Source organism: Ranitomeya imitator, chromosome 3, assembly GCF_032444005.1.
Source record: "Ranitomeya imitator isolate aRanImi1 chromosome 3, aRanImi1.pri, whole genome shotgun sequence".
NCBI lineage: Eukaryota > Metazoa > Chordata > Amphibia > Anura > Dendrobatidae > Ranitomeya > Ranitomeya imitator.
Genome location: NC_091284.1, coordinates 101,068,497 through 101,095,249, shown reverse-complemented (window position 1 = coordinate 101,095,249; position 26,753 = coordinate 101,068,497). Strand labels below are relative to the sequence as shown.

The 26,753-nt window shown below is 48.3% G+C and overlaps 1 protein-coding gene across 1 annotated transcript in view; it reads right to left on the bottom strand.

Moving 5' to 3' along the window:
• The window catches only part of BLTP2 (bridge-like lipid transfer protein family member 2), an 86,793-nt gene that overhangs the window by 24,480 nt on the left and 35,560 nt on the right, over positions 1-26,753 (bottom strand). The window contains exons 16-20 of the mRNA XM_069761227.1: positions 9,792-10,893; positions 1,834-2,025; positions 780-982; positions 575-693; positions 65-285 (exon numbers count right to left, since the gene is read on the bottom strand). Coding sequence (XP_069617328.1) covers positions 65-285; positions 575-693; positions 780-982; positions 1,834-2,025; positions 9,792-10,893 — 1,837 coding nt within the window. The remainder of the gene's footprint in view (positions 1-64; positions 286-574; positions 694-779; positions 983-1,833; positions 2,026-9,791; positions 10,894-26,753) is intronic.

The following is a 26,753-nucleotide window of genomic DNA, read 5'->3' as shown; positions in this document are numbered from 1 at the left end:
TAAGCTTTAATGTCAGAAGAGACTATTCAGAAAACCGATACCCAGAAGCAGACCGATTACCTACCAATATGGGACTGGGTTAAATCCATTTTGATCGAGAGTATGAGGTTCTCGGAGCGGAAGGCACGATACGAGTCATGAGGCTGAATGGCCGAGAACTCGGTAATGACGTCAGGGGAGCGAAGTGCTACACTATGGTGATCGTCTGGGTTTCCGTGGCATAGCCACTGCATATCGAAAGTCATACAGAGGTCGGGCAAGTGCAGGAAGCAGCAATCATCATACCTGCAGATTATAAAACAGATTTTATGTTCACATGGAGAGTGGTGGATGGAAGCAGCACAGAGTGTAAATGGACCACTTATTCACCGATCGCAACTGTGAATGGCAAACCATGAAAGCGGGCACCGACAGCAGCAAACATCCAAATGCCCCACACTCATCAGAGGCTTATGGTGCTTTACACCTATGGTAGATTGTGTCTATGAGTAAACCATAGAACTCTGGAGGCAACTACAAGTAACAGGTGGCTAGTCATGTAGGATACGAGAAGAATTCAGCTTCACCCACTCACTTGGAAGCGGTGCGCACATTGACATCCAAGTCCCCTTTGAAGATGAACTGCCCAGGATTCCAGGCAAACTTCAGCCGGTTCCACTCCCAGTGCATGTTCTCAGTGGTGTTATATGGGTCCTAAGGGAGGCAACACTGAGGTATTATATTAATGGACTTTTACACACACAAAACTTGGCCTGCATTGCGGTCGAAGAGTCCTTTACCTCCGTTGCAAGTTGATGAAGATTAGCTTGCTCGATGTCCATGCTGAAGTGTCCATGAAGCAATAGCCTGCTCTTGTCCCACCATGGTAATGGGGCACTGGGATCCACAGAAGTTTTGGTAAGAAGGTCAATATACTGTCCTACCAGGGTCCAGGCTGGGTCCCAACATGGTCCCCAAACTATAGTGTACAGTTGAATTTCGGCTGCCAAAAAAAAAGTCACAGCTAAACAAAAGAATCTCACAGATCAGATTTCTGGTCATAGCAAAAACATTACCTCTAAGACTCTATAGAGGATATCTCAGAAGGCATCTTCGGCGCATCCAAAACTATCTAGTGAGATAGTAGCTGGGTATCAACAGGAATATGCACATTGTACAAAGGAAAGCATCCAATGGAGGCCTGCGGGTGTGCTGCCTGCGGGTGTGCGGTGCTGCCGGTAAGGAATTCTCAGGACTCGGATAAATAAAAATAGATCGTAGTTTAAAATCTTTATTGTGGTTCCCCTGATGATTAGGTCCAGTAAACCTAGAAACGCATTGGGAATAAACTATACTGTGTTTCGATTCATCTGGATCCTTATGAAGTCCCTACTGGGTGCACAGCACACCCACAGTGCAGCACCCCCACATTACTCCCTTTGGTACATATCAACGTTGGTCTATCAAACCAGAGGAGCAGCAGTCGGGGTACATAGTTATATAAGGATATTCAACTGCACTGTGGTCATGACATCACTGGGACAGCGGCAGAGAACCAGCACTGGACCTGGGAAAGGGGAGTACCATCTGTGTTTGTTCAAAAAAATTAAGGGGAATTGGTCAGAAGATATAGGGTCGCCAAACTAAATAAACTGTTGGTTAAGGTAGTAAAAGCCAAGTTTACTTACAGCCGCATTTATGTGATTGTCTTTTACTACCCTGCAATGTAAGGAGTTTGTTGACGTATGCCCTTTATAAAACTTCAGGTAAGCATTAGCCATAGTGACACACAGATAAATAAATGGACATTTGCTTTATCCCAGAGGAGAACTAAAGATAATTCAGAGCACTTACAGTGAAAGTCATGGAAGAATTTTAGTGGGGGCATGTTCCTCTCCACTGTTGAATCCCCCCACGGTGCCCCTAATTGAACACCTTGCTTTCTGCGTGCACTTGCTTGTCCAACCTGCTCAGCGCCAAGCAGTCGCCCAGAAAGATGCCAGTCCCGGATCTCAAAGAGATATCTAGGATAATCACGGATGCGCACTGAAATGAAAAAGAGACAGAAAATTGTTATCATAAAGAACAGTTCTAGGTGACAGATGTATGGACACAATACTGGATACACATAGGAGGCTAGTATGTTTCCTCCTCCATTTCTCCAGTGATCTCTCTGACAACACTTCACACTACAGTGTCATCAGACACTTATGCGGTGGCAGAAATGAGATGGCTTCCTGGTGGTCATTGACTGCTAAGGAGAAAAGGAGGTCAGAGAACCTACTGTGTGAACTCAGATGAAGAAATTAATGTCTTAAAGTAAAAATGGCTGTCAATGCACCGGACGGCTAAAATTTTGTACAATAAAAAAAAAAAAAAAAAAAGATTTTCTGGTCTCATTAAATAGGGATTTTTGTGTACTCACCGCAAAATCCTTTTCTCCAAGCCACTCATTGGGGGACACAGGACCGTGGGTATATGCTGCTGCCACTATGAGGCTGACACGAAGTAAATACAAAAAGGGTTAGCTCCTCCTCTGCAGTATACACCGCCCACTGGCTCCGGATAATACCAGTTCGGTAGCAAAGCAGTAGGAGATTAACAAAATTTAACATGTTAGAGACTAAAACACTCATCATAGGCAACAGGCCAAAACAGGGGTGGGTGCTGTGTTCCCCAATGAATGGCTCGGAGAAAAGGATTTTACGGTGAGTACACAAAAATCCTTATTTCTCCATCGCCACATTGGGGGACACAGGACTGGGGGACGTCCAAAAGCAGTCCCTGGTCAGTAAATAACAACCCAACAGTGTAAACTTATGGCACCTGCTGTCTACAGGTGCGCTACCGCTGCCTGCAGAATACGCCTACCCAGGCTTGCATCTGAAGATGCCTGAGTATGGACATTGTAATTCTTTGAAAAGGTGTGCAGGCTAGACCAGGTCGCAGCTTTGCAAACTTGCTCTGCAGACGCTTGATTCCAAATGATCCAGGAAACACCCACCGACCGAGATGAGTGTGTCCTGAGGCCCGCAGGGATAGGCTTGACCTCTGACGCGGTAAGCCTCTTGAATAGTCGACCGAATCCATCTGGCAATTGTCAACTTAGAAGCGGCCACTCCCTTCCAAAGTCCCGCCGGGAGCACGAACAGAGCTTCCGTCTGTCGAAAAGGTGCCGTCCTACACACGTACTTCCTGAGAGCTCTCACAAGATCCAGGGAGTGAAGAGCCTTCTCCACACGGTGCATTGGAGCAGGACAAAATGACGGAAGTACGATATCCTCGTTGAGGTGGAAGGAAGACACCACCTTTGGGAGGAAAGTAGGGGACGGTCTGAGGACCACCTTGTCCCGGTGGAATGTAAGGAACGGTGTCCGACAGGAAAGAGCAGCCAACTCCGAGACTCGTCTGATCGAGGTAATAGCGACGAGAAAAGCCACCTTCCATGAAAGGAGAGGTAGAGTGATGTCCTGCAACGGCTCGAAGGGAGATTCCTGCAGGACACCTAGGACCAGATTAAGGTCCCAAGCCTCTAGAGTCGCTTTGTAGGGAGGCACCACGTGAGAGACTCCCTGAAAGAACGTTCTGACCTGTGGTTTGTAAGCAATTTTTCGTTGAAAAAGGACTGACAAGGCCGAGACCTGCCCTCAAGTCCAGACCGGATTGGAGGAAATCCAGGATGGTAGGGATGTTGAAAACCATCAGAGGGCGACCTCTGCTTCTGCAACATTCAAAGAAAATCCTCCGGCTTTCAGGCATTGATCAAAGTGGAAACTACCTCACGGGAAAAACCTGCTTGAGTCAGAACCCAGGATTCAACGGCCAAGCCGTCAAACACAGGGCCCCTGAGTTCTGGTGGTAAATCGGGCCCCGAGAAAGTAGATCTGGACGATCTGGGAGGCGCCAAGGAACGTCTGTGAGGAGCTAGACCAGCTCTGCATACCACGCCCTGCGAGGCCAATCTGGGGCGATGAGAATCACCGGGGCACCCTCCGTCCTGATCTTCCTGATGACTCTGGGAAGAAGGGGCAGGGGGGAAACAGATAAGGAAGGCGAAACTGACTCCAAGGAAGGACTAGCGCGTCCGCCCCGATTGCTCTCGGGTCCCGAGACCGGGCCACAAACTGAGGTACCTTGGCATTGAACCAGGAAGCCATCAAGTCTACGTCCGGAGTACCCCAACGAAGGCAGAATTGTTGGAATATGTACTGACCACTCTGAGGCAAGACCTTGCCGGCTGAGGAAGTCCGCGGCCCAATTCTCCACTCCAGGAATGTGAACGGCCGATATGACCGAGTGGTTGTTTTCGGCCCAGCGAAGGATGTGCTCTACCTCGAGCATTGCAGCTCTGCTGCGGGTGCCTCCCTGATGATTTATATAAGCCACAGCCGTGGCATTGTCCGACAGGATACCGATGGGGCGGCCTGCTAGGAGATGATGGAACCGCTTTAGGGACAACCAAATCGCACGTATCTCCAGGATATTGATTGCAAGGCGACTCATGATGAGTCCAGGTTCCCTGCGCATTGAGATGGCGAAAGACCGCTCCCCAGCCAAGGAGGCTGGCATCGGTAGTGACTACCAGCCAATGGACTGGGAGGAAGGACCTCCCTTGGAGAAGAGAGGTTCGGAGCATCCACCATTGGAGTGTCTGCTTGACCCGAGGAGAGAGAGGACACAGTAGGTCGAGGGAAAACGGACTCCCTTCCCATGCGTCAAGCAGAGCGTGCTGGAGAGGACGGAGGTGTAGTTGTGCAAATGGAATCGCCTCCATTGCTGCCACCATCTTCCCAAAAATCCTCATGCCGAAACAGATAGGACAGGAAGACGGCTGGAGAAGCTTCTAGACCCCTTGTTGAAGAGCCAGGACCTTGTACCAAGAAAGAAGCACCAACCCTAGGGAGGTGTACAGGGTCATGCCCGGGAAGGAGATCCGTTGGGCCGGAATAGGAGATTACTTTTTTAAATTGACCAACCAGCCTAGCCGAGAAAGAGTATCTAAGGAAATGCGGACTCACTCGTCGCAGGCTTGGAAAGATGGGCCTTTGACCAGTAAATTGTCTAGGTAGGGAAGCACGACTAGACCCCGAGAGTATAGAATGTCCATGACCGCCGCCATGACCTTTGTGAAAACTCTGGGGGCGGTGGTGAGGCCGAAGTGCAAGGCCGTGGACTGAAAAGGTTTCTATCTAACAGCAAAGCAAAGAAACCTTTGGTGAGGTGGGAAGATTGGGATGTGGAGGTACGCATCCCGGATGTCGATGGATGCTAAGAATTCGCCTTGTTTCATCGAGGCAATGACGGAACGGAGGGATTCCATCCTGAAATGACGGACTTTGACAAATCTGTTCAAGAGCTTTAGGTCCAGGATGGGCCTGACTGTTCCATCCTTTTTGGGGACCATAAACAGATTTGAATAAAAACCAAGGAACCGTTCGATTTTGTATCCAGGGGACACCAGATCCCTGACCCACTCGTCGTGAACGACTGCGAGCCAGGCATGACGAAACAAGAGAAGGCTTCCGCCTACTTTGCTGGTGTCGCCCGGACGAGATTGCGAGTCATTTAGAAGAAGATGGTTGGGGTGTGGATCCCCTGGGCCTAGACTGCGTGGTGCGGCCTGTACGAGGCCTGAGGGATTTTGTCTCTGCCGGCGCTGGGCCCCGAACCAGGGGAACTGGCCGAGGAACGCCATGCATAATTTGCACAAAAGGGCCGAAGACAACCCTGCGGCTGTCGTCGGAAAGGTTGTCTGAATCTCTGCTGGGGAAGGGAAGTACTTTTTCCCCCTGTAGCTTCTGAAATTAGCTTGTCCAGCTTTTCACCAAATAGTTGGCCCCTGAGATATGGCAGGGATGTGATGGACTTTTTAGATGCGAAGTCTGCTCGCCAGTTCCTCAAGCATAGCGCTCTCCTAATCGCCACAGCGTTTAAAGCCGTAAGTGCAGAGAAGTTCGCCGCGTCCAGGGAAGAGTTTACCAAGTAATCGCCAGCCAAGGAAATTTGATTTGCTAGCTCCGCTATGTCAGAGTGAAGATCACTGTTCTGTAAGGCCTTATGCAGAGACTCAGCCCAAAGTCATGGCTTTGGCTACCCAGGTAGCAGCGAAGGAGGGAAAGAGTGCCGAGCCTGAAGCCTCAAAGGCTGAACGGGCGAGACTGTTCACTAGGCGATCTGTGGGATCTTTGATAAAAGATCCATCCGGCACGGATAGGAGAGTTTTAGAGGACAAACGGGAAACAGGAGGATCCACAGGCGGGGATTTTGACCATTGTTTGCGGAGATCGAGAGAAAAAGGATATTTGGACTCCAGAGATCTCTGGCCTGCAAATCGTTTGTCCGGATGCTCCCTACGTCGCTGGACTATGTCCTGGAACTCCGGGTGACTGGCAAACACCCAATGAGTACGTTTGGTCCTTTTGAAGGATACCGAATTATCCGTACTGGAGGTGGCCGATTCCTCATCAACCTGAAGGGACTGGATGAAAGCCTCAATGAGACTATCTATAGTGCTCTGATAACCTGGCAACTCCAGATCAAGAGGCCCATCAGACTCAGGTTCAGAGTCCTGGTTGGAAGAGGTTGGGGAGCGAGAGCGGTAAGCGGAGCTAACGGACGCCGAGGCACCAGAGAGCCTGGGGGACGAGCTACGGACGTGCTTCCTAGATGGCCGCTTGTGCTTAGAATGAGAGCGACCCCTGCAGGCTGAAGATTCCGCAGCCGTAGGGGGAAGTTTCCTGAATAGGCAGATTAGTGGTCCTGCTCCTGGATGGATCCTGGAGGGACTCGATAGCTTTAGTTAAAGAAGCCATAGATTGCGAAAGTGACAAAGCCCACTCAGGGGGACTGGTCACCGCGGGCTCGTTTGCAGCGGGGGGCTCCTGAGCGCATTTAGGGTCACAAGCATTACAGAGCGGAGCAGTATGCACGCTTGGTAGCGCAGCCTGACTTGAGGTGCAAGAAGTGAAGAACACCGTATGTGTTTTTGCAGAGTTTAGACAGAAACATGTTGTACTGTTAACCTCCGTGCAGGGCTGATGTGCAGCTAAAAAAGCGGAGCGCTGTGTTTGCAGGAGGAGGAGGGCCTGTGATAGTATGCAGCGAACCTACCCAGGTCCTGTCGCAGCGCTGTAACGAGGAGTAGAAGGTGCAGCTGGCGTCCTGAAGCTCTTTGTATTCAAGTGTGCGAGAAGCGCTAAACTGGTGGGCGGGCCCTTGCACGTGACGCGCTGTGGGCGCAGACACGGCCTTGCTGGGGCTGAAGCCGGGGACTAAATTAGTGGTGTCTGGCCGCAAGATGCGCTCCGGAGCCCCCCCTCCCCTCTGCCAAACTCACCGCTGATGCTCTTCAAACGAGGTATGGGGGGAGATGCAGTAACCCTCGATCCGCCGCCCTCTTGATGAGGAGGTGGAGAGGGACTGGGGAACTCCATGCAGCACCGCTGTTCTTCGGACTGTGCCTGTGGAAGGTGGCCTCTGTGTATCCTAAAGGTTCGATCCCCTAGGATTTCACAGGCCTAGTTCTTGGCCGTACATCCCACGTCGCAGGAAAGGCTACGGGGAGTAAACTCGCCATGCTCGCCTGTTGATGTTTTGGAGGAGATCGGCCCCCTTAAAAGGGTCCATTTCAAAAATACATTTCAAAAACCTGACCTGCACATCCAAACATAGACTGAGTGTGAACAGGTGCTGAACCCAGAGTCGCCAACTCGTATATAGTTAAGTAAAAAGGGCAGCACACTGCAGCGTCAAAACATGCAAACTTGAAAACACGAAATTTGAACTGCATTACTGCACTAGAAATATGAAAAATGAGAGCTTTTAGCGCATAAAAATGGCCATATTTATGTGTACCTCGTAGCCACTTTACGGCATCTCTCTTATACGAGGTCCTACGCTTGACCTACCTCACCGAGAATAAACGTCTCCATCTGAATGGGTACATGTGAAACCTCTTCTTGGACTCAAATTCTCTCTTTCTGTGGAGGGGTATTGGACCTACTATAATTAAAACACCTGTGGCTAGGAGGCGGGGAGTGCACGATCAGAAGGCTAAAGAATACATTTCAAAAACCTGACCTGCACATCCAAACATAGACTGAGTGTGAACAGGTGCTGAACCCAGAGTCGCCAACTCGTATATAGTTAAGTAAAAAGGGCAGCACACTGCAGCGCCAAAACATGCAAACTTGAAAACACGAAATTTGAACTGCATTACTGCACTAGAAATATGAAAAATGAGAGCTTTTAGCGCATAAAAATGGCCATATTTATGTGTACCTCGTAGCCACTTTACGGCATCTCTCTTATACGAGGTCCTACGCTTGACCTACCTCACCGAGAATAAACGTCTCCATCTGAATGGGTACATGTGAAACCTCTTCTTGGACTCAAATTCTCTCTTTCTGTGGAGGGGTATTGGACCTACTATAATTAAAACACCTGTGGCTAGGAGGTATGTTTTGGCGCTGCAGTGTGCTGCCCTTTTTACTTAACTATATACGAGTTGGCGACTCTGGGTTCAGCACCTGTTCACACTCAGTCTATGTTTGGATGTGCAGGTCAGGTTTTTGAAATGTATTCTTTAGCCTTCTGATCGTGCACTCCCCGCCTCCTAGCCACAGGTGTTTTAATTATAGTAGGTCCAATACCCCTCCACAGAAAGAGAGAATTTGAGTCCAAGAAGAGGTTTCACATGTACCCATTCAGATGGAGACGTTTATTCTCGGTGAGGTAGGTCAAGCGTAGGACCTCGTATAAGAGAGATGCCGTAAAGTGGCTACGAGGTACACATAAATATGGCCATTTTTATGCGCTAAAAGCTCTCATTTTTCATATTTCTAGTGCACTAATGCAGTTCAAATTTCGTGTTTTCAAGTTTGCATGTTTTGGCGCTGCAGTGTGCTGCCCTTTTTACTTAACCTTAAAAGGGTCCGTCGCCCCATCATCCTCTTGCGCAAAGGTAAAAATAAAATGAAAAATAAAAATAAAAATAAAGATAAGAACGTCTGGAGAAAAACAGACGCAGTGTGCCTCCTACGGACACTAAGCAAGAACTGGTATTATCCAGAGCTAGTGGGCGGTGTACACTGCAGAGGAGGAGCTAACCCTTTTTGTATTTACTTAGTGTCAGCCTCCTAGTGGCAGCAGCAAACACCCACGGTCTGTGTCCACCAATGTGGCGATGGAGAAAAGGTCTATCCAGCACCACTCACATTTCGCAACAAACGTGAGCGGTGTCACTGATGTTACGGGCTCACACCCCTGAATAGACGTGTGCCCGATCGACAGGTATTGTGCCTGTGTGTCAGGTGCACGATACCCAACAATGGTGCACACTTGTGGGTCCATAACGTCATAACTACTGATGGAGAAGTGAGCGGCGCCAAATAACCCCTGTAACATATAAGTAAGCCAACATATAAGTACCGTAAGTCAAAAACTATAAAGAAAAGCTTGGCACCTCTTCCATGTTTTGGACCCACTCTTGGTATAGATTTACAAAAACCCATGCCTAATACTAATGTGTATGGAGAGTCCTGACTTTCTCTTCACAGCAGATGTTGTAAAAAAGAAGTATCAGGGATATTGGATCTTAACATGCCTGATCCTGTGTTTTTATGGGAGACATGCCACGGTCAGGGGTCAGCAGCTAAATCAATGTTTGGTTGTTAGGTTACTAAGGTTTATGGTCACAGAGTTGGGTTAAGTTATAATATGCCAATATCTGATATTGGATCTAGTCTATTCTGTCCTACTTAATAACCAGTTTTACAAAAAAGCGATTCTCACCATATTCGGGGTACACTCACCATAAAATGTTTTTAGAGAGCACTTCATCATACGGCACCACTGGATAATGAGTGGTAGCCCCTCAGAGGGGAAAGGACTGATGCCATCAATGTCCTTCATGTTCTCCAACACCTTGTCCAGCCCATGCAGAGACTCATCCGCTAAGGCCACTATTTCCAGATCGGACATAGTCCACGTCAGGAGAGACTTCCGCATAGGAGTATTGCTGTACAGACGACGGGAGCGTTGGATGTATATCTCAATGTTTTTCTTTTCCAAGGACGTGTAAAGCTCTTCTATTTTTCGGGCAGGCAATAACTCTCCATGTTGTTTGCGCAGGGCAGTAACCTTGTCATCGAGCAGCCGTAACCTTTTGGCGCTCTCCTTACTCTCATCCTTCATAAGCTCATAATTATCTCGCAGTTTTACTTCAAAGACATCATCCAAAAAGGCAAATGAGAATTGCTTAACTCTGAAGACGAGATCTGGAGGGAGAGGCTCAGGCCGAGTCCATGGCGAGCGATGAAGACCTTTTATCCACTTCTGCACCGCTATGGCCTCATCAAGTATGTAGGAGAAGTCGTAGCGGTGTGGGAACTCAATGGAAACGCTGTTAATATCCAGGACCCACGCGCGGTTTCTCTCCGTGAGAAGAGAGTTAAAGTGGCTTCGATGGAGCAGCATTTCTTCCAGCTCAGGCATCCTCTGCGCCTCCACATCTTTAAACAGGAAGATGTTGTGACCATCAGCATTGACGGATACTTCAGGCGTTCGGAGCTGGAGAGACCCTCCATGCTGACTGAGCCAGATTCTCTGCGCTCCAAATAGGAAATAATTCTCCTTGCAAATTGCAGCGTGCAACTTCACCGAGCTAAACTCCACCGTTATCTGCATTCCCTTACGATGAAGGCCGGGACTCTCGGCCACCGGGTTCTGTGACTGCAGGGGTGAATGAGGAGAATGCTCTCCGGACAGGTGTCCGTCTGACTCCAGCGGCCGGGATCTCCTGTGCAAGGTCGGGATCAGCAGATCCCTGCACTGCAGGGTGGACAAGGTGTGCTGATACATATACATGTGATCCCAGGGACTCCAGTGCACCACCAGCTCCTCCACACATTGCACCTGAAAGCGGAATAAAAAGAGGAGGATAACCAGGAGTCACAAATACCTGACATGTAATACGCTGGAAACACACAAGCAGGTTACTGAGCCAAAGCAAAAGTCCATCTAGCAGGAAAGAGTTGGGAGTAAGCCAAGTAAAATACAGACAAGAGAGTAAAAAGTAAAAAAATATATATATTTATACATACATATATATATTAATCAATAATCAACTGGAGCAGACTGATTGATTCTTAGTTAACTCATTCATCAGTAAACATAGTCGAATACAAAACTGAATGGGGACTGGGACCCCAAATATTTAGTAATCGCAGCATTCACAGCTCCCACATCTGGGGCTGAAGTGGAGATCATAAAAGTTTGTATTACAAGAACCACAACACATCGGATATAAAATGGAGACTAGGGAACTTGTATTCTAGCAATGTGACATGGAGCATTCTTTGAGCTTCCTAAAAACAGGTTAAGAAAACACGGGTATTACATACCTGGTAATGTGTTTTTTCATGAGACATGACGGCACCACGAGAGAGGGGATCCGCCCATCAAGGACAGGAAACCTTCAAGATAAAAGGGGCGGCTCCTCTCTCCACATCAGTTGTTTTACAGAGTACGAGAGGAACTCCGCTGGTTAGTGTACACATAAATAATCCATCCTATACGGTTCTATTCACCGATACCCCAGGGAGTGTATAATACAAATAATGCTAATAATGCACCCAACTAATGACATGATCAAAAGGGTGGGAATATAAGGGTGCAGTCATGTCTCATGAAAAAACACATTACCAGGTATGTAATACCCGTGTTTTTCCATCATACATGACGGCACCACGAGAGAGTTACAGAGATTTGTATTCTCTTCTAGGGAGGGATCACTGCTTGTAACACTCTTCTCCCAAAAGTGAGATCAGAGGTAGCAGATAGGTCTAGTCTATAATGTTTAAAAAATGTAGACGGAGAGGACCAAGTGGCCGCCTTACAGATTTGGTCGATGGTAGCATCTGCTCTCTCCGCCCACGACGTCGCCATGGCCCTCGTGGAGTGGGCTTTCAGACCCTGTGGAACAACCCTGCCTGCACTACTATACGCTAGAATAATGGCCTCTCTCACCCATCTAGCTATAGTCTGTTTTGAGGCTTTAAGGCCCTTCCTTGACCCCTGGAATGAAACAAATAAAGCCCTCTGTTTCCTCCAGGATTTAGTCACCTCTAGATACTGTAGGATACATCTCCTAACGTCTAGGCAATGGAGTCTCTCCTCTTTTTTGTTACTGGGATTGGGACAGAAAGAGGGTAGGGTTATATCCTGAGCTCTATGGAATCTCGATACCACTTTGGGGAGATATGCCGGATCTAATTTTAACCCCTTCCCGACCTTTGACGCCACGTAGGCGTCATGAAAGTCGGTGCCATTCCGACCCATGACGCCTATGCGGCGTCATGGAAAGATCGCGTCCCTGCAGATCGGGTGAAAGGGTTAACTCCCATTTCACCCGATCTGCAGGGACAGGGGGAGTGGTAGTTTAGCCCAGGGGGGGTGGCTTCACCCCCTCGTGGCTACGATCGCTCTGATTGGCTGTTGAAAGTGAAACTGCCAATCAGAGCGATTTGTAATATTTCACCCATTATAACGGGTGAAATATTACAATCCAGCCATGGCCGATGCTGAAATATCATCGGCCATGGCTGGAAATACTAGTGTGCCCCCACCCCACCCCTCCGATCGCCCCCCCACCCCCCCGATCTGGCCGGTACACTGCTCCGGCTCCCCTCCGTCCAGTGCTCCGCTCCCCCCCGTGCTCGTGTCCGCTCCCCCCGTGCTCCAATCACCCCCCCGTGCTCCAATCACCCCCCCTGCACTCCGATCCACCCCCCCCGTGCTCCGTTCCACCCCCCCGTGCTCCATTCCAGCCCCCCCGTGCTCCGTTCCACGCCCCCCGCGCTCCGTTCCACCCCTCCCGCGCTCCGATTCCCCCCCCCGTGCTCCGATCCCCCCCCCCGTGGTCCCCCCCCACCCTATCATACTTACCGATCCAGCCGTGGTCCCGTCCGTCTTCTCCCGGGCGCCGCCATCTTCCAAAATGGCGGGCGCATGCGCAGTGCGCCCGCCGAATCTGCCGGCCGGCAGATTCGTTCCAAAGTGCATTTTGATCACTGAGATATAATCTATCTCAGTGATCAAAATAAAAAAAATAATAAATGACCCCCCCCCCCCTTTGTCACCCCCATAGGTAGGGACAATAAAAAAATAAAGAAATTTTTTTTTTTCCACTAATGTTAGAATAGGGTTAGGGGTAGGGTTAGGGTTAGGGGTAGGGTTAGGGTTAGGGTTAGGGGTAGGGTTAGGGGTAGGGGTAGGGTTAGGGTTAGGGGTAGGGTTAGGGGTAGGGTTAGGGGTAGGGCTAGGGTTAGGAATGTGCACACGTATTCTGGTCCTCTGCGGATTTTTCCGCTGCGGATTTGATAAATCCGCAGTGCTAAACCGCTGCGGATTTATGGCGGATTTACCGCGTTTTTTTCTGCGCATTTCACTGCGGTTTTACAATTGCGATTTTCTATTGGAGCAGATGTAAAACCGCTGCGGAATCCGCACAAAGAAGTGACATGCTGCGGAATGTAAACCGCTGCGTTTCCGTGCAGTTTTTCCGCAGCATGTGTACAGCGATTTTTGTTTCCCATAGGTTTACATTGAACTGTACACTCATGGGAAACTGCTGCGGATCCGCAGCGTGTGCACATACCTTTAGAATTAGGCTATGTGCACACGGTGCGGATTTGGCTGCGGATCCGCAGCAGTGTTCCATCAGGTTTACAGTACCATGTAAACATATGAAAAACCAAATCCGCTGTGCCCATGGTGCGGAAAATACCGCGCGGGAACGCTGCGTTGTATTTTCCGCAGCATGTCAATTCTTTGTGCGGATTCCGCAGCGTTTTACACCTGTTCCTCAATAGGAATCCGCAGGTGAAATCCGCACAAAAAACACTGGAAATCCGCGGAAAATCCGCAGGTAAAACACAGTGCCTTTTACCCGCAGATTTTTCAAAAATGGTGCGGAAATATCTCACACGAATCCGCAACGTGGGCACATAGCCTTAGGGTTGTGGTTAGGGTTAGGGGTGTGTTGGGGTTAGTGTTGTGGTTAGGGGTGTGTTGGGGTTAGTGTTGTGGTTAGGGGTGTGTTGCGGTTAGGGTTGTGATTAGGGTTATGGCTACAGTTGGGATTAGGGTTAGGGGTGTGTTGGGGTTAGTGTTGGAGGTAGAATTGAGGGGTTACCACTGTTTAGGCACATCAGGGGTCTCCAAACGCAACATGGCGCCACCATTGATTCCAGCCAATCTCGTATTCAAAAAGTCAAATGGTGCTCCCTCACTTCCGAGCCCTGACGTGTGCCCAAACAGTGGTTTACCCCCACATATGGGGTACCAGCATACTCAGGACAAACTGCGCAACAATTACTGGGGTCCAATTTCTCCTGTTACCCTTGTGAATCTAAAAAAATGCTTGCTAAAACATAATTTTTGAGGAAAGAAAAATGATTTTTTATTTTCACGGCTCTGCGTTGTAAACGTCTGTGAAGCACTTGGGGGTTCAAAGTGCTCACCACATATCTAGATAAGTTCCTTGGGGGGTCTAGTTTCTAAAATGGGGTCACTTGTGGGGGGTCTCTACTGTTTAGGCACACCAGGGGCTCTGCAAACGCAACGTGACACCCGCAGACCATTCCATCAAAGTCTGCATTTCAAAAGTCACTACTTCCCTTCTGAGCCCCGACGTGTGCCCAAACAGTGGTTTACCCCCACATATGGGGTATCAGCGTACTCAGGAGAAACTGGACAACAACTTTTGGGGTCCAATTTCTCCTGTAACCCTTGGGAAAATAAAAAATTCTGGGCTAAATAATTATTTTTGAGGAAAGAAAACGTATTTATTATTTTCACGGCTCTGCATTATAAACTTCTATGAAGCACTTGGGGGTTCAAAGTGCTCACCACACATCTAGATAAGTTCCTTTCAGGGTCTAGTTTCCAAAATGGGGTCACTTGTGGGGGGTTTCTACTGTTTAGGCACATCAGGGGCTCTGCAAACGCAACGTGACGCCCGCAGAGCATTCCATCAAAGTCTGCATTTCAAAACGTCACTACTTCAATTCCAAGCCCCGGCATGTGCCCAAACAGTAGTTTACCCCCACATATGGGGTATCACCGTACTCAGGAGAAACTGGACAACAACTTTTGGGGTCAAATTTCTCCTGTTACCCTTGGGAAAATTAAAAAATTCTGGGCTAAATAATTATTTTTGAGGAAAGAAAACGTATTTATTATTTTCACGGCTCTGCATTATAAACTTCTATGAAGCACTTGGGGGTTCAAAGTGCTCACCACACATCTAGATAAGTTCCTTTGGGGGTCTAGTTTCCAAAATGGGGTCACTTGTGGGGGGTTTCTACTGTTAAGCCACATCAGGGGCTCTGCAAACGCAACGTGACGCCCACAGAGCATTCCATCAAAGTCTGCATTTCAAAACGTCACTACTTCACTTCCGAGCCCCGGCATGTGCCCAAACAGTGATTTACCCCCACATATGGGGTATCAGCGTACTCAGGAGAAACTGGACAACAACTTTTGGGGTCAAATTTCTCCTGTTACCCTTGGGAAAATAAAAAATTGCAGGCTAAAAGATCATTTTTGAGAAAATAATTTTTTTTTTTTTTTTCATGGCTCTGCGTTATAAACTTCTGTGAAGCACTTGGGGGTTCAAAGTCCTCACCACACATCTAGATTAGTTCCTTTGGGGGTCTAGTTTCCAAAATGGTGTCATTTCTGGGGGATCTCCAATGTTTAAGCACACAGGGGCTCTCCAAACGTGACATGGTGTCCGCTAATGATTGGAGCTAATTTTCCATTTAAAAAGCCAAATGGCGTGCCATCCCTTCCGAGCCCTGCCGTGCGCCCAAACAGTGGTTTACCCCCACATATGGGGTATCAGCGTACTCAGGACAAACTGGACAACAATATTTGGGGTCCAATTTCTCCCATTATCCTTGGCAAAATAGGAAATTCCAGGCTAAAAAATCATTTTTGAGGAAAGAAAAATTATTTTTTATTTTCATGGCTCTGCGTTATAAACTTCTGTGAAGCACCTGGGGGTTTAAAGTGCTCAATATGCATCTAGATAAGTTCCTTGGGGGGTCTAGTTTCCAAAATGGGGTCACTTGTGGGGGAGCTCCAATGTTTAGGCACACAGGGGGCTCTCCAAACGCGACATGGTGTCCGCTAACAATTGGAGCTAATTTTCCATTCAAAAAGTCAAATGGCGCGCCTTCCCTTCCGAGCCCTGCCGTGTGCCCAAACAGTGGTTTACCCCCACATATGAGGTATCGGCGTACTCGGGAGAAATTGCCCAACAAATTTTATGATCCATTTTATCCTACTGCCCATGTGAAAATGAAAAAATTGAGGCGAAAATAATTTTTTTGTGAAAAAAAAGTACTTTTTCATTTTTACAGATCAATTTGTGAAGCACCTGAGGGTTTAAAGTGCTCACTAGGCATCTAAATAAGTTCCTTGGGGGGTCTAGTTTCCAAAATGGGGTCACTTGTGGGGGAGCGCCAATGTTTAGGCACACAGGAGCTATCCAAACGCGACATGGTGTCCGCTAACGATGGAAATAATTTTTCATTCAAAAAGTCAAATGGCGCTCCTTCCCTTCCGAGCCTTACCATGTGCCCAAACAGTGGTTTACCCCCACATGTGAGGTATTGGTGTACTCAGGAGAAATTGCCCAACACATTTTAGGATCCATTTTATCCTGTTGCCCATGTGAAAATGAAAAAATTGAGGCTAAAAGAATTTTTTTGTGAAAAAAAAGTACTTTTTCATTTTTACGGATCAATTTGTGAAGCACCTGGGGGTTCAAAGTGCTCACTATGCATCTAGATAAGTTCCTTGGGGCGTCTAGTTTCCAAAATGGGGTCATTTGTGGGGGAGCTCCAATTTTTAGGCACACGGGGGCTCTCCAAACGTGACATGGTGTCCGCTAAAGAGTGGAGCCAATTTTTGATTCAAAAAGTCAAATGGCGCTCCTTCCCTTCCAAGCCCTGCTGTGCGCCCAAACAGTGGTTTACCCCCACATATGAGGTATCAGCGTACTCAGGACAAATTGGACAACAACTTTCGTGGTTCAGTTTCTCCTTTTACCATTGGGAAAATAAAAAAATTGTTGCTAAAAGATAATTTTTGTGACTAAAAAGTTAAATGTTCATTTTTTCCTTCCATGTTGCTTCTGCTGCTGTGAAGCACCTGAAGGGTTAATAAACTTCTTGAATGTGGTTTTGAGTACCTTGAGGGGTGCAGTTTTTAGAATGGTGTCACTTTTGGGTATTTTCAGCCATATAGACCCCTCAAACTGACTTCAAATGTGAGGTGGTCCCTAAAAAAAATGGTTTTGTAAATTTCGTTGTAAAAATGACAAATCGCTGGTCAAATTTTAACCCTTATAACTTCCTAACAAAAAAAAATTTTGTTTCCAAAATTGTGCTGATGTAAAGTAAACATGTGGGAAATGTTATTTATTAACTATTTTGTGTCACATATCTCTCTGGTTTAACAGAATAAAAATTCAAAATGTGAAAATTGCGAAATTTTCAAAATTTTCGCCAAATTTCCGTGTTTATCACAAATAAATGCAGAATTTATTGACCTAAATTTACCACTAACATGAAGCCCAATATGTCACGAAAAAACAATCTCAGAACCGCTAGGATCCGTTGAAGCGTTCCTGAGTTATTACCTCATAAAGGGACACTGGTCAGAATTGCAAAAAACGGCAAGGTCTTTAAGGTCAAAATAGGCTGGGTCTTGAAGGGGTTAATACAACCCTATCGTCCATAATTTGTGTGTAAGGGGGGTCAGCTGACAACGCGTGTAAATCCCCCACCCTACGGGCCGACGTAAGTGCCACTAACAAAGCTGTTTTTAATGTTAGTATTTTATCAGAAGTTGTATTTAACGGCTCAAAGGGGCTTTCCGTCAGGGCAGTTAACACTAGATTTAGACCCCATGGTGGAGGAGTAGGAGATGGGACAGAGTCAGCTCTACTACAGGCTCGGATAAACCTCACCACCCACCTATTACTTGCCAGGTCACAGTTGAATAGGGCTGCTAAGGCTGAAATGTGTACTTTGAGGGTACTAACAGCTAACCCCAGATCTAAGCCCTTCTGCAGGAACTCCAGTATTGCCACTATCGGGACCTCCCCTTCCCGTATTGGCCCTGAGCTGGACAGGAATTTCTTCCATATCCTCCCATAGATCTTGGTCGTTACTGGTTTTCTGCTGCTGAGCAAGGTGGATATTAACCCAGCTGAGAACCCTTCTTTCTCTAGTAACGACCGCTCAAATGCCAGGCTGTCAAATGAAGCCCGGAGTTCTGCGGGTGGTTGAAGGGACCCTGAGTTAGAAGGTCCTGGTCTTCCGGGAGAACCCACGGGTCCGTCACTGACATCACTCTCAGCTAGTAGAACCACGGTCTTTTCGGCCAGAAGGACGCTATCACGATCACTCTGGCCTTGTCTTCCCTGATCTTCCTCAGAACCACTGGGATTAGACATATCGGTGGGAAGGCATACAGGAGTCCAGATGTCCATTTTATGCTGAAGGCGTCTACTGCCAACGGCCTGTCTGTAGGGTTCAGGGAGCAGAATTTTTGGACTTTCTTGTTGACTTTTGAGGCAAAGAGGTCCACCCTGGGTTTTCCCCACATGTGCACTATCCGTTGAAAAACGGACTTTTTTAGGGACCATTCCCCTTGCCTCAAGTGGTTCCTGCTTAGAAAGTCTGCCTTTATGTTGTCCACACCTCGGATATGCAGGGCCGATAATGACAGGAAGTGCTTTTCGGCTAGAGACATGAGTCTTGTGGTTATGTGCATCAGTGCCCGAGAGCGGGTGCCTCCCTGGTGGTTCACGTATGCGACCGCTGTTCGGTTGTCCGATAGGACTCTCACATGATGCCCTGCCAAGTGTGGAAGTAATCTCTCTAGCACCCTTTCTATTGCTAGGAGCTCCCACTCGTTTGAGGATAGATCTTTCTCCTCTTGAGCCCAGGGGTCTTGGACCCATAGTGTGTCTGAGTGAGCTCCCCATCCCCATGGACTGGCGTCCGTTGTGATTACCATGGAGGCTGTGAATGTCCAGGGAACTCCTCTGGGGGATGACTATCTGTAACCACCATCTGAGAGATTGGAGCACAGAGAGTGGGAGAGTGAGCTTCTGCTCTAACTGTCCCTGAAGTTCTCGGTCGTTCTGCAGCACACACCATTGCAGTTCTCTTGCACCGGTTTTTTTATGAGAAAAAGAGGGGAATAAAATCCTTCCCTCCTTTCGTCTATAGGAACTTCTTCCAAGACGTGCTTGTCTAGGAGTGATGTTACTTCCCCCTCCAGACTGTCTTGCTTCTCTTGGGAGGACTGTATCGGGGTCTGCATATACCTTCTTGGAGGCCAGTGGTGAAACTTTAGTCTTAGGCCTGATCCTACGATCTGCCGGATCCATATGCTGGAGGAGATCCTCTCCCAGGCTGGAAGGAAGTGAGAGAGCCTCCCTCCCACCTGAGAAGGACCGTCACTGGGAGGGTTTTTTGGTGTCTCTGGGGGACTTGCCGAAATAGAAGCCTTTTCCTCCCCTGGGTCGCTTGTCCAGGTTGCTTCTGTCTCGGTCCCTGTACTGCTGTCTTCGGAATCTTTGGCCTCTCCGAAAGGAGCGACGAAAGGGCTGAAACGGCTGTCTTGGAAAGTTCTTCTTTTTATCCCCAGCCTTCTCCAGTACCTCATCTAATGCTGGTCCGAACAGGAAGTTTCCCTCACAAGGCAAAGAACAAAGCTTCATTTTGGCCTGTGTCCCCTGGCCAGCATTTAAGCCATACGGCACGGCGTCCAGTGTTAGCTAACGCTGCTGATTTTGCTGCCAGCCTAGCAGAGTCTGCTGATGCTTCAGCCAGAAACATAGCCGCTGCCCTCATAGTTGGAAGTGACTCTAAAATAGCTTCCCTGGGAGCTTTTTGCTCCACCTGTTCCTCCAGGTTGTCTATCCAGATCTTAAGGGATCTGGCGACACAAGTGGCCGCGATAGCTGGCCTTAGTGCTCCCGCTGAGGCTTCCCAAGCTGTCTTCAGGGAACTGTCCACCTTCCTGTCCAGAGGTTCTTTTAGAGAACCTAGGTCCTCGAACGGCAGGGAGGATTTCCTGGCCACTTTTGAGACCGCCACATCGATTTTTGGGGCTCTGTCCCAAGATGAGGATGCTTCCTCTTCAAAGGGATACCTTCTTTTTAGGGAGGTAGTTATTTGGGACCTTTTTTCTGGCTTTTGCCATTCCCTTTTGATCAGTTCTTGTATTTGATCGTTAACAGGGAATGATCTCCGTTTCTTCTTTTGTAGGCCGCTGAACATGAGTTCTTGGGCTGTCTTTTTGGCCTTCTCCTCTACCAGCCCCATGGTAGAGCGAACAGCTTTAATAAGTTTATCTGTAGCCTCTGCTGGAAAGGTGTCTTCCTCCTCAGAGCTACTATCAGAAGAGCGGGCCGTATCAGAATCCTGCTCTGACCCCGAGGAATCCCTTTGGGATGCTATAGAGGGGCTGGATCTGTCCCTAGATCTGGCATCTGTGTCAGGTGTCTGTAATGCTCTTACAGACTTAGAGACTTCGGACTGAATCAGAGATCTTAGGCTGTCCGTAAAGGAGGGTGTTTCCTCCGCCACAGTCTGGTTAATACAGTCCTGACACAGTCTTTTACCCCAAGATGACATTAAAGGCTTTTTACATAAGGGACACTCTCTATTTTTAGTCTTCGCCTTATACTTTTTGGGGACCTCCTATACTCCACCCCGCAATGTATGTAAGAAAAGAGGGGAGAGATGGAGATAAGAGAAGAGAAAAGAACAGACATTAGCGTGCTGGACTTTCTCGTAGTTCACTCACCACTCGGACGTTTTCAAAGTACGGGTACCGGATCCGGAGGTTGGCTGGTTTTCTCCGTGTCTCCCAATGAGACTAGGGACCCCTCCTTGTTACGCCGATCCGTCCGTATACTGTCCGAGCGGCTTTTGCTGCTGACACGGCGGGTCTGGCTCTTTTCGCTTGAGCGAGACCGCCTCTCCTGCACCTCCTGCTGTGGCATCAAATGCTCTGGCGAGAAACTCTCCATTATTCACACCAGCACACAACAAGAGTAGTCACCTTCAACCTGACCTGGTTTTAGTGACACAGGGCAGCACTTCTAGCTCGTTTAAATAGATTCACTTTTTTTTTTTTTTTTTCAATGAATCACCTGGTTGTTCCTGCCTTTATTGGCTGCTCAGCACCAGGTGTATTTAATCCAATTAACTACCTGGCTGATCGTGCCTGCACCACCTCCGTGCATGTAATCAATCAAACACCTGGTTGATCCTGCATCTGCCACCGCTAGCGCAATGCTGCTGTATAAACAAAGCGTGCCCCTGGCACCACTTCCGGGGCGCGCTCTTAATCATTCACCTGGTTGATCCTGCCTCTGACCCAAGTGCCACCGCTGGGTTCTGCGCGCGCACCCTGTACTTACTTCCGGTGCGCGCTGCTCTGTCGCCCTCCAGCGTCCATGCACTCACCTTCCAGGCGCGCATCCGGCCCTTACTTCCGGTGCGCGCCGAAGATTCCTGTCCTCCTGCCCCAGTGCCCTGCACAAACGTTCCGAGCGCTGCTGCCCAGCGATGTGCGCACGCGCGGCCGCCTCCTGGAATCATGGCGCCGGCCAGGCAGGAAACTCTGCAGTGTCCCCTCCGTCTGACACGCCACGCTCACCTCCAGATCCATGCTGTCAGATACCGCTCCACACCTCTCCGCTTGTCTCAGGTACCGATCCAGGAAGGAAGGAGAGGGGGGAAGGGGAGGGGGTGGGCTGGGGGGACTATCTGCAGTGCTCAACAGGGATGGCATAAAACCTCCAAGGAGCCTTACCTAGCCTGGGCACCGATGTGTCTCACAGGCTGCATGGCCACCATAGTCAACAGGGAGGGAGCACCTTTGTGACCTCCGAGGACAATTGGCAGGTGGATTTTTTTTTTTTTTTGGTAAAAGGGAAGGCCTCCAAGGCTCCAACTTCACCCGGGCATTCGCCTCGCGGGCTGTGGCCATGCTTCGCTCAGGGGGGGCATGGTATACATTGACCCCCGAGGCGACTACGGGTACCTGGTGACGGGTGCAGCAGACAGCGCCTGCCCAAATCCACCCGACCCAGATCCCGGCATCCTCTTCAATCTTCATCAGATGTCTTCCATCTTGAGGGTTCCCCGTCAAGGACAGGAAACCAACTGATGTGGAGAGAGGAGCCGCCCCTTTTATCTTGAAGGTTTCCTGTCCTTGATGGGCGGATCCCCTCTCTCGTGGTGCCGTCATGTATGATGGAAAAAATCTATTACAAAGTAAATGCAGGCACCGGCTAGCAGGCGATGTGAACAGACGTGCAACAGAGCTCTCCCGCTTCATTATCTCTGTATTAACCCCTTAGAGGCGCCGCCGAGCGCAAATCATACTCTCAGGAGTGCATATAGTCTCGGGGAGCGAGGTGTGACCCGAAGGAACGGAATCTTATCTGAGGATGACACGCAGGAGACAGAAGGAGCTGACAGCTGCGGGAAGCTCACAGGCCCAAGATGGCGCTGAGACTGCAGAGGAGGCGGCGAGGGCAAGCGCTGCTTATCAGAGGAAGATGGATGTGATTGCTAAGTTGGAGCGATTTGCCAGGTCAGAGGAGGCTGTAAATCTACAGTCAGAGGCTGGAAGTGTGGAGTCTGGAGCAGCTGGTGCCCCCGGAGATCAGCAGGAAGGAGGGGCTCAGCTACAGTGCAGTGGGTCAGACCAGGGATCTCCTACAAGGGCCGCAGGAGCTGTTCTGCCTGCACAGTCTGACATGCCAGAAATGGAGGAGCCGACTCTGAAGGACATATTTTCAGTGGTGATGTACTGTAAGTCTGCCCTGGGGGCTCTAAACCTACGAGCGGATGAATTAAAGGGAGAGATGGTCGCTTTAAACTCTGCTATGCGTAAAGTTGAAAAGAGAGTGGAAGAGGTGGAAGAAAGGGTTGGGAGTGCAGAAGATCGGATTGGTGAATTGTTAAACAGGGAAAAAAAGTATATTCAACGTATTGCTGATCTGGAGTTTAAGACTGATGACCTTGAAAACCGATCCCGCAGGAACAACCTAAGGATTGTGGGGGTCCCAGAAAAGGCGGAAGGGAGCAACCCCACGGCTTATATTGAGGCATGGCTAAAAAACGCTGTGGGTGGAGATGGCCTTACTAAGATGTTTGCCGTTGAAAGAGCGCACCGTGTGCCCACCAGACCCCTCCCCCCCGGCTCGGCCCCAAGAGTTATCTTGGCTAAAATTCTGAACTATCAGGACCGAGACATTTTGTTGAGGAAAGCCAGGAATTGTGATGAGCTGACCATTGATGGTAATCGGGTCTCCCTTTATCCGGATTACTCTGCGGCGGTCCAAAAGCTTCGGATGAAGTTTGGAGAGGTCAAGAGGAGGTTGCGAGACTTAGATGTCCGTTATTCAATGATTTACCCAGCAAAATTAAGGGTGGTGGCTCTGGATCGGGTGCATTTTTTCCAAAATCCAGAGGAGGCGTCACAATGGCTGGATCTCAATACTAAGCATGTCAAAACGGGGCAGACCCGCTGAAACTGATTTAAGTGCTACTGAGGCAATTGTTAACCCTTCACTGTTATGTTTGGTTTGATAGTTAACTGGTACTTATACTGTGACTTTATGGTATATTGATATCATCAGGTTGTGTTCGGCGGCGCAACGAAATTTGCATTTTGGCTATGGTGGGCGGGGGAGCTGAAGGAACGCAGAGTTTTTATCGTTAGGCTGTGAAACAGCGTTCCCAGATCTCAAATTGAGAGGGAGAGTTTATTTTGATATTCTAAGAGTAGAGAGGAGTTGGGTGGGCTTAAAGAGAGGGGAGAGATAGAGAGTTATTTCAGTTGGGAATTGGGGATGGGGGGGGGGGGAGGAGGGAGGGGGTGGGAGTTGGGGTTGAGACCTTAGGGAGCTTGAACTCATTCATTGTTTCTATAAGCTATAATGGGTGGGGAGGTTAAAATCCTAAGTTGGAATGTTAGGGGCCTTGCAAATGCTACTAAAAGAACAGCTATTTTCCAATATGTACTGAAACAGAGGCCTTCAGTGATATGTCTGCAGGAAACTCACCTAGTGAAGGAAAAGGTTGCTATTCTACAGAAGAGATGGGTGAGAAAGGCGTATCACTCAACGTTCTCAAATTATGCCAGAGGTGTGTCAATTTTGATACACGTTAGTGTTCCGTTTGAAGAGATTGAGGTAACCACCGATAAAGACGGCCAATTTGTGTTTTTAGTATGCAAGATATTTAACAGGTTAATTTGTATTGTGTCAATTTATATTCCACCACCATATTCCAAGAAAAAGATACAGGAGATTCTGGAAATTACGGGTAGGTGGGATGGGGTGCCCCTCCTTATAGTGGGGGATGTGAACAATATATCTAATGATCACTGGGACAAGGGTAGACATGCAGAGTTGAGAAGTGAAGGGAACTCTACTCCTTTTGGAAATTATCTAAGAGAAATAGGATGGATAGATTTGTGGCGGGTGCGTAATCCTAGGACATATGCCTACTCATGTTATTCAGCAACATACGGATCTTTATCTCGCATTGATGTGGCTTTGGGAAATGGGGGGGTGAATAATCTAATACATGAGGTGGAGTATAGGCCTAGAGTAATATCGGACCATAGCCCAGTACTGGTCTCTGTACAAATGACTGGGAAGAGTGGTCTGACGGGGTTGGGATGGAAATTTCACCCCTCCTGGCTACAGTATTTGGATATGGAACAGGTGGGAACTGAACTCGGGGAGTTTTTCAGGATAAATGAAGGGAGTGCGGGGAATCTTGTAGTGTGGGACACCATGAAGGCATACCTGAGAGGAATTTTATTCCGGGACATCTCGAGACATAAAACTAAGTCTAAAATTCAAGACAATGCAGTGATGGAGGAACTGAGGGTGGCGGAAGAGACACTGGCCTCTCAGAATTCAAGAGAAGCACAACTTCGTATGAGGGCGGCTCAGGTAGCGGTCGATGAACTCCATATGCGTAGGGCAGATAGGTTGAGAGCCTTTCAAAAGGAAACATTTTATTCTGAGGGAGAGAAGGTAGGACATTTGCTCTCGGTGGTGGTTTCTGCGCAGCGGGATTCTTCACATGTATACTCCATAAGAACAGAGGAAGGTAAAACGGTTACTCAGGGGGGGGAAATTTTAGACGTTTTTCGGAGATTTTATAGTAAATTATATTCCTCTAGGGTGGATAAAAGTCCTGAGGAAATGAATAGATATCTGAAAGAGGTTGACTTACCCAGACTAGGTAGAGAGGAAAGGGAGTGGATGGATAGACCGCTTGGGGAGGAAGAATTGAAGGCGGCTTTGGCGAATATGGCGGGGGGCAAGGCTCCGGGGACGGACGGTATCCCAGTAGAGGTTTATAAAATTCTTAATGCAGAGTTAATGCCCAAATTGGAGCGAGTGTTCTCTGAGTCGTTGGAGAGGGGAGTGCTGCCCCCATCAATGAGAGAGGCCATCGTGGTGGTTATTCCTAAAGCTGATAAAGATCCTCAACAGCCGGAGTCGTATAGACCAATTTCACTTCTAACGGCTGACATAAAGATTTTGGCGAAGGCCCTGGCGAACAGGCTGACCCAAGTGATCGATAAATTGATTCACCCAGACCAGTCTGGCTTTATGCCCAATAAATCCACGGCAATTAACTTGAGAAGGCTATTTTTAAATATGCAAATTCCTGCAGACAATGCCGGAAAAAGAGTTGTGGTGTCTTTAGATGCCCACAAGGCCTTTGATTGTGTGGAGTGGAGTTACTTGTGGTCGGTACTGGATCGCCTGGGGTTTGGTCCAAAATTCATCTCCTGGGTTAAGTTGCTGTACTCGTTCCCAATGGCAAAAATTAGAGTTAATAATAATTTGTCAGAGAGTTTCCCGCTGTTTAGGGGTACCAGACAGGGGTGTCCGCTGTCCCCGTTGCTCTTCGCTCTGGCCGTGGAGCCGTTAGCGGCTAAAATAAGAGGTGCTCAGGAGGTTAGAGGTTACATCTATGGTAGGAGGGAAGACAAAATTGCATTATATGCTGACGATATTTTGTTGTTCCTGGAGGATTCTGAAAGGTCCCTGTGCAATGCGGTTGCTTTGATTGAGGAGTTTGGTCGGTTTTCGGGTCTCACAATAAACTGGGATAAGTCTTGTATGTTGTTGATTGAGGGGGACAGTATGGGCAGTGGAGAGAGGGCGATAACCACAAAATTAAAGATTGTTCAAAAATTCAAATATTTGGGTATTCAGATTGCTCTTCCTCTAACTACCTTTGAGGAACTGAATTTAAGTCCATTAATGCAGAAAATTCGTACCAAGATTGCGGCATGGAACAAATTACATTTATCGGTGGTTGGTAGGGTGAACCTCTTAAAGATGATTGTAATGCCACAGTTGTTGTACGTGCTACATAACTCTCCCATTTGGATTACACAATGCAGATTCCGTAAGATTAGGTCTTTGTTTGGGGAATTAATATGGGGAGGAAAGAGTCCTAGGTTTAAACAGGAGATACTTCAGAGGGCCAAAACAGAGGGGGGTCTTGCACTTCCTAATCCATGGCTATACTTCTTAGCAGCACAGTGTCAACATCTCAAAGGATGGGGGGAGGAGGCAGGGAGTGTGCAAATACCTAATAGCTTGAGGTTCTTACTACAGGCAGACGTTTTGA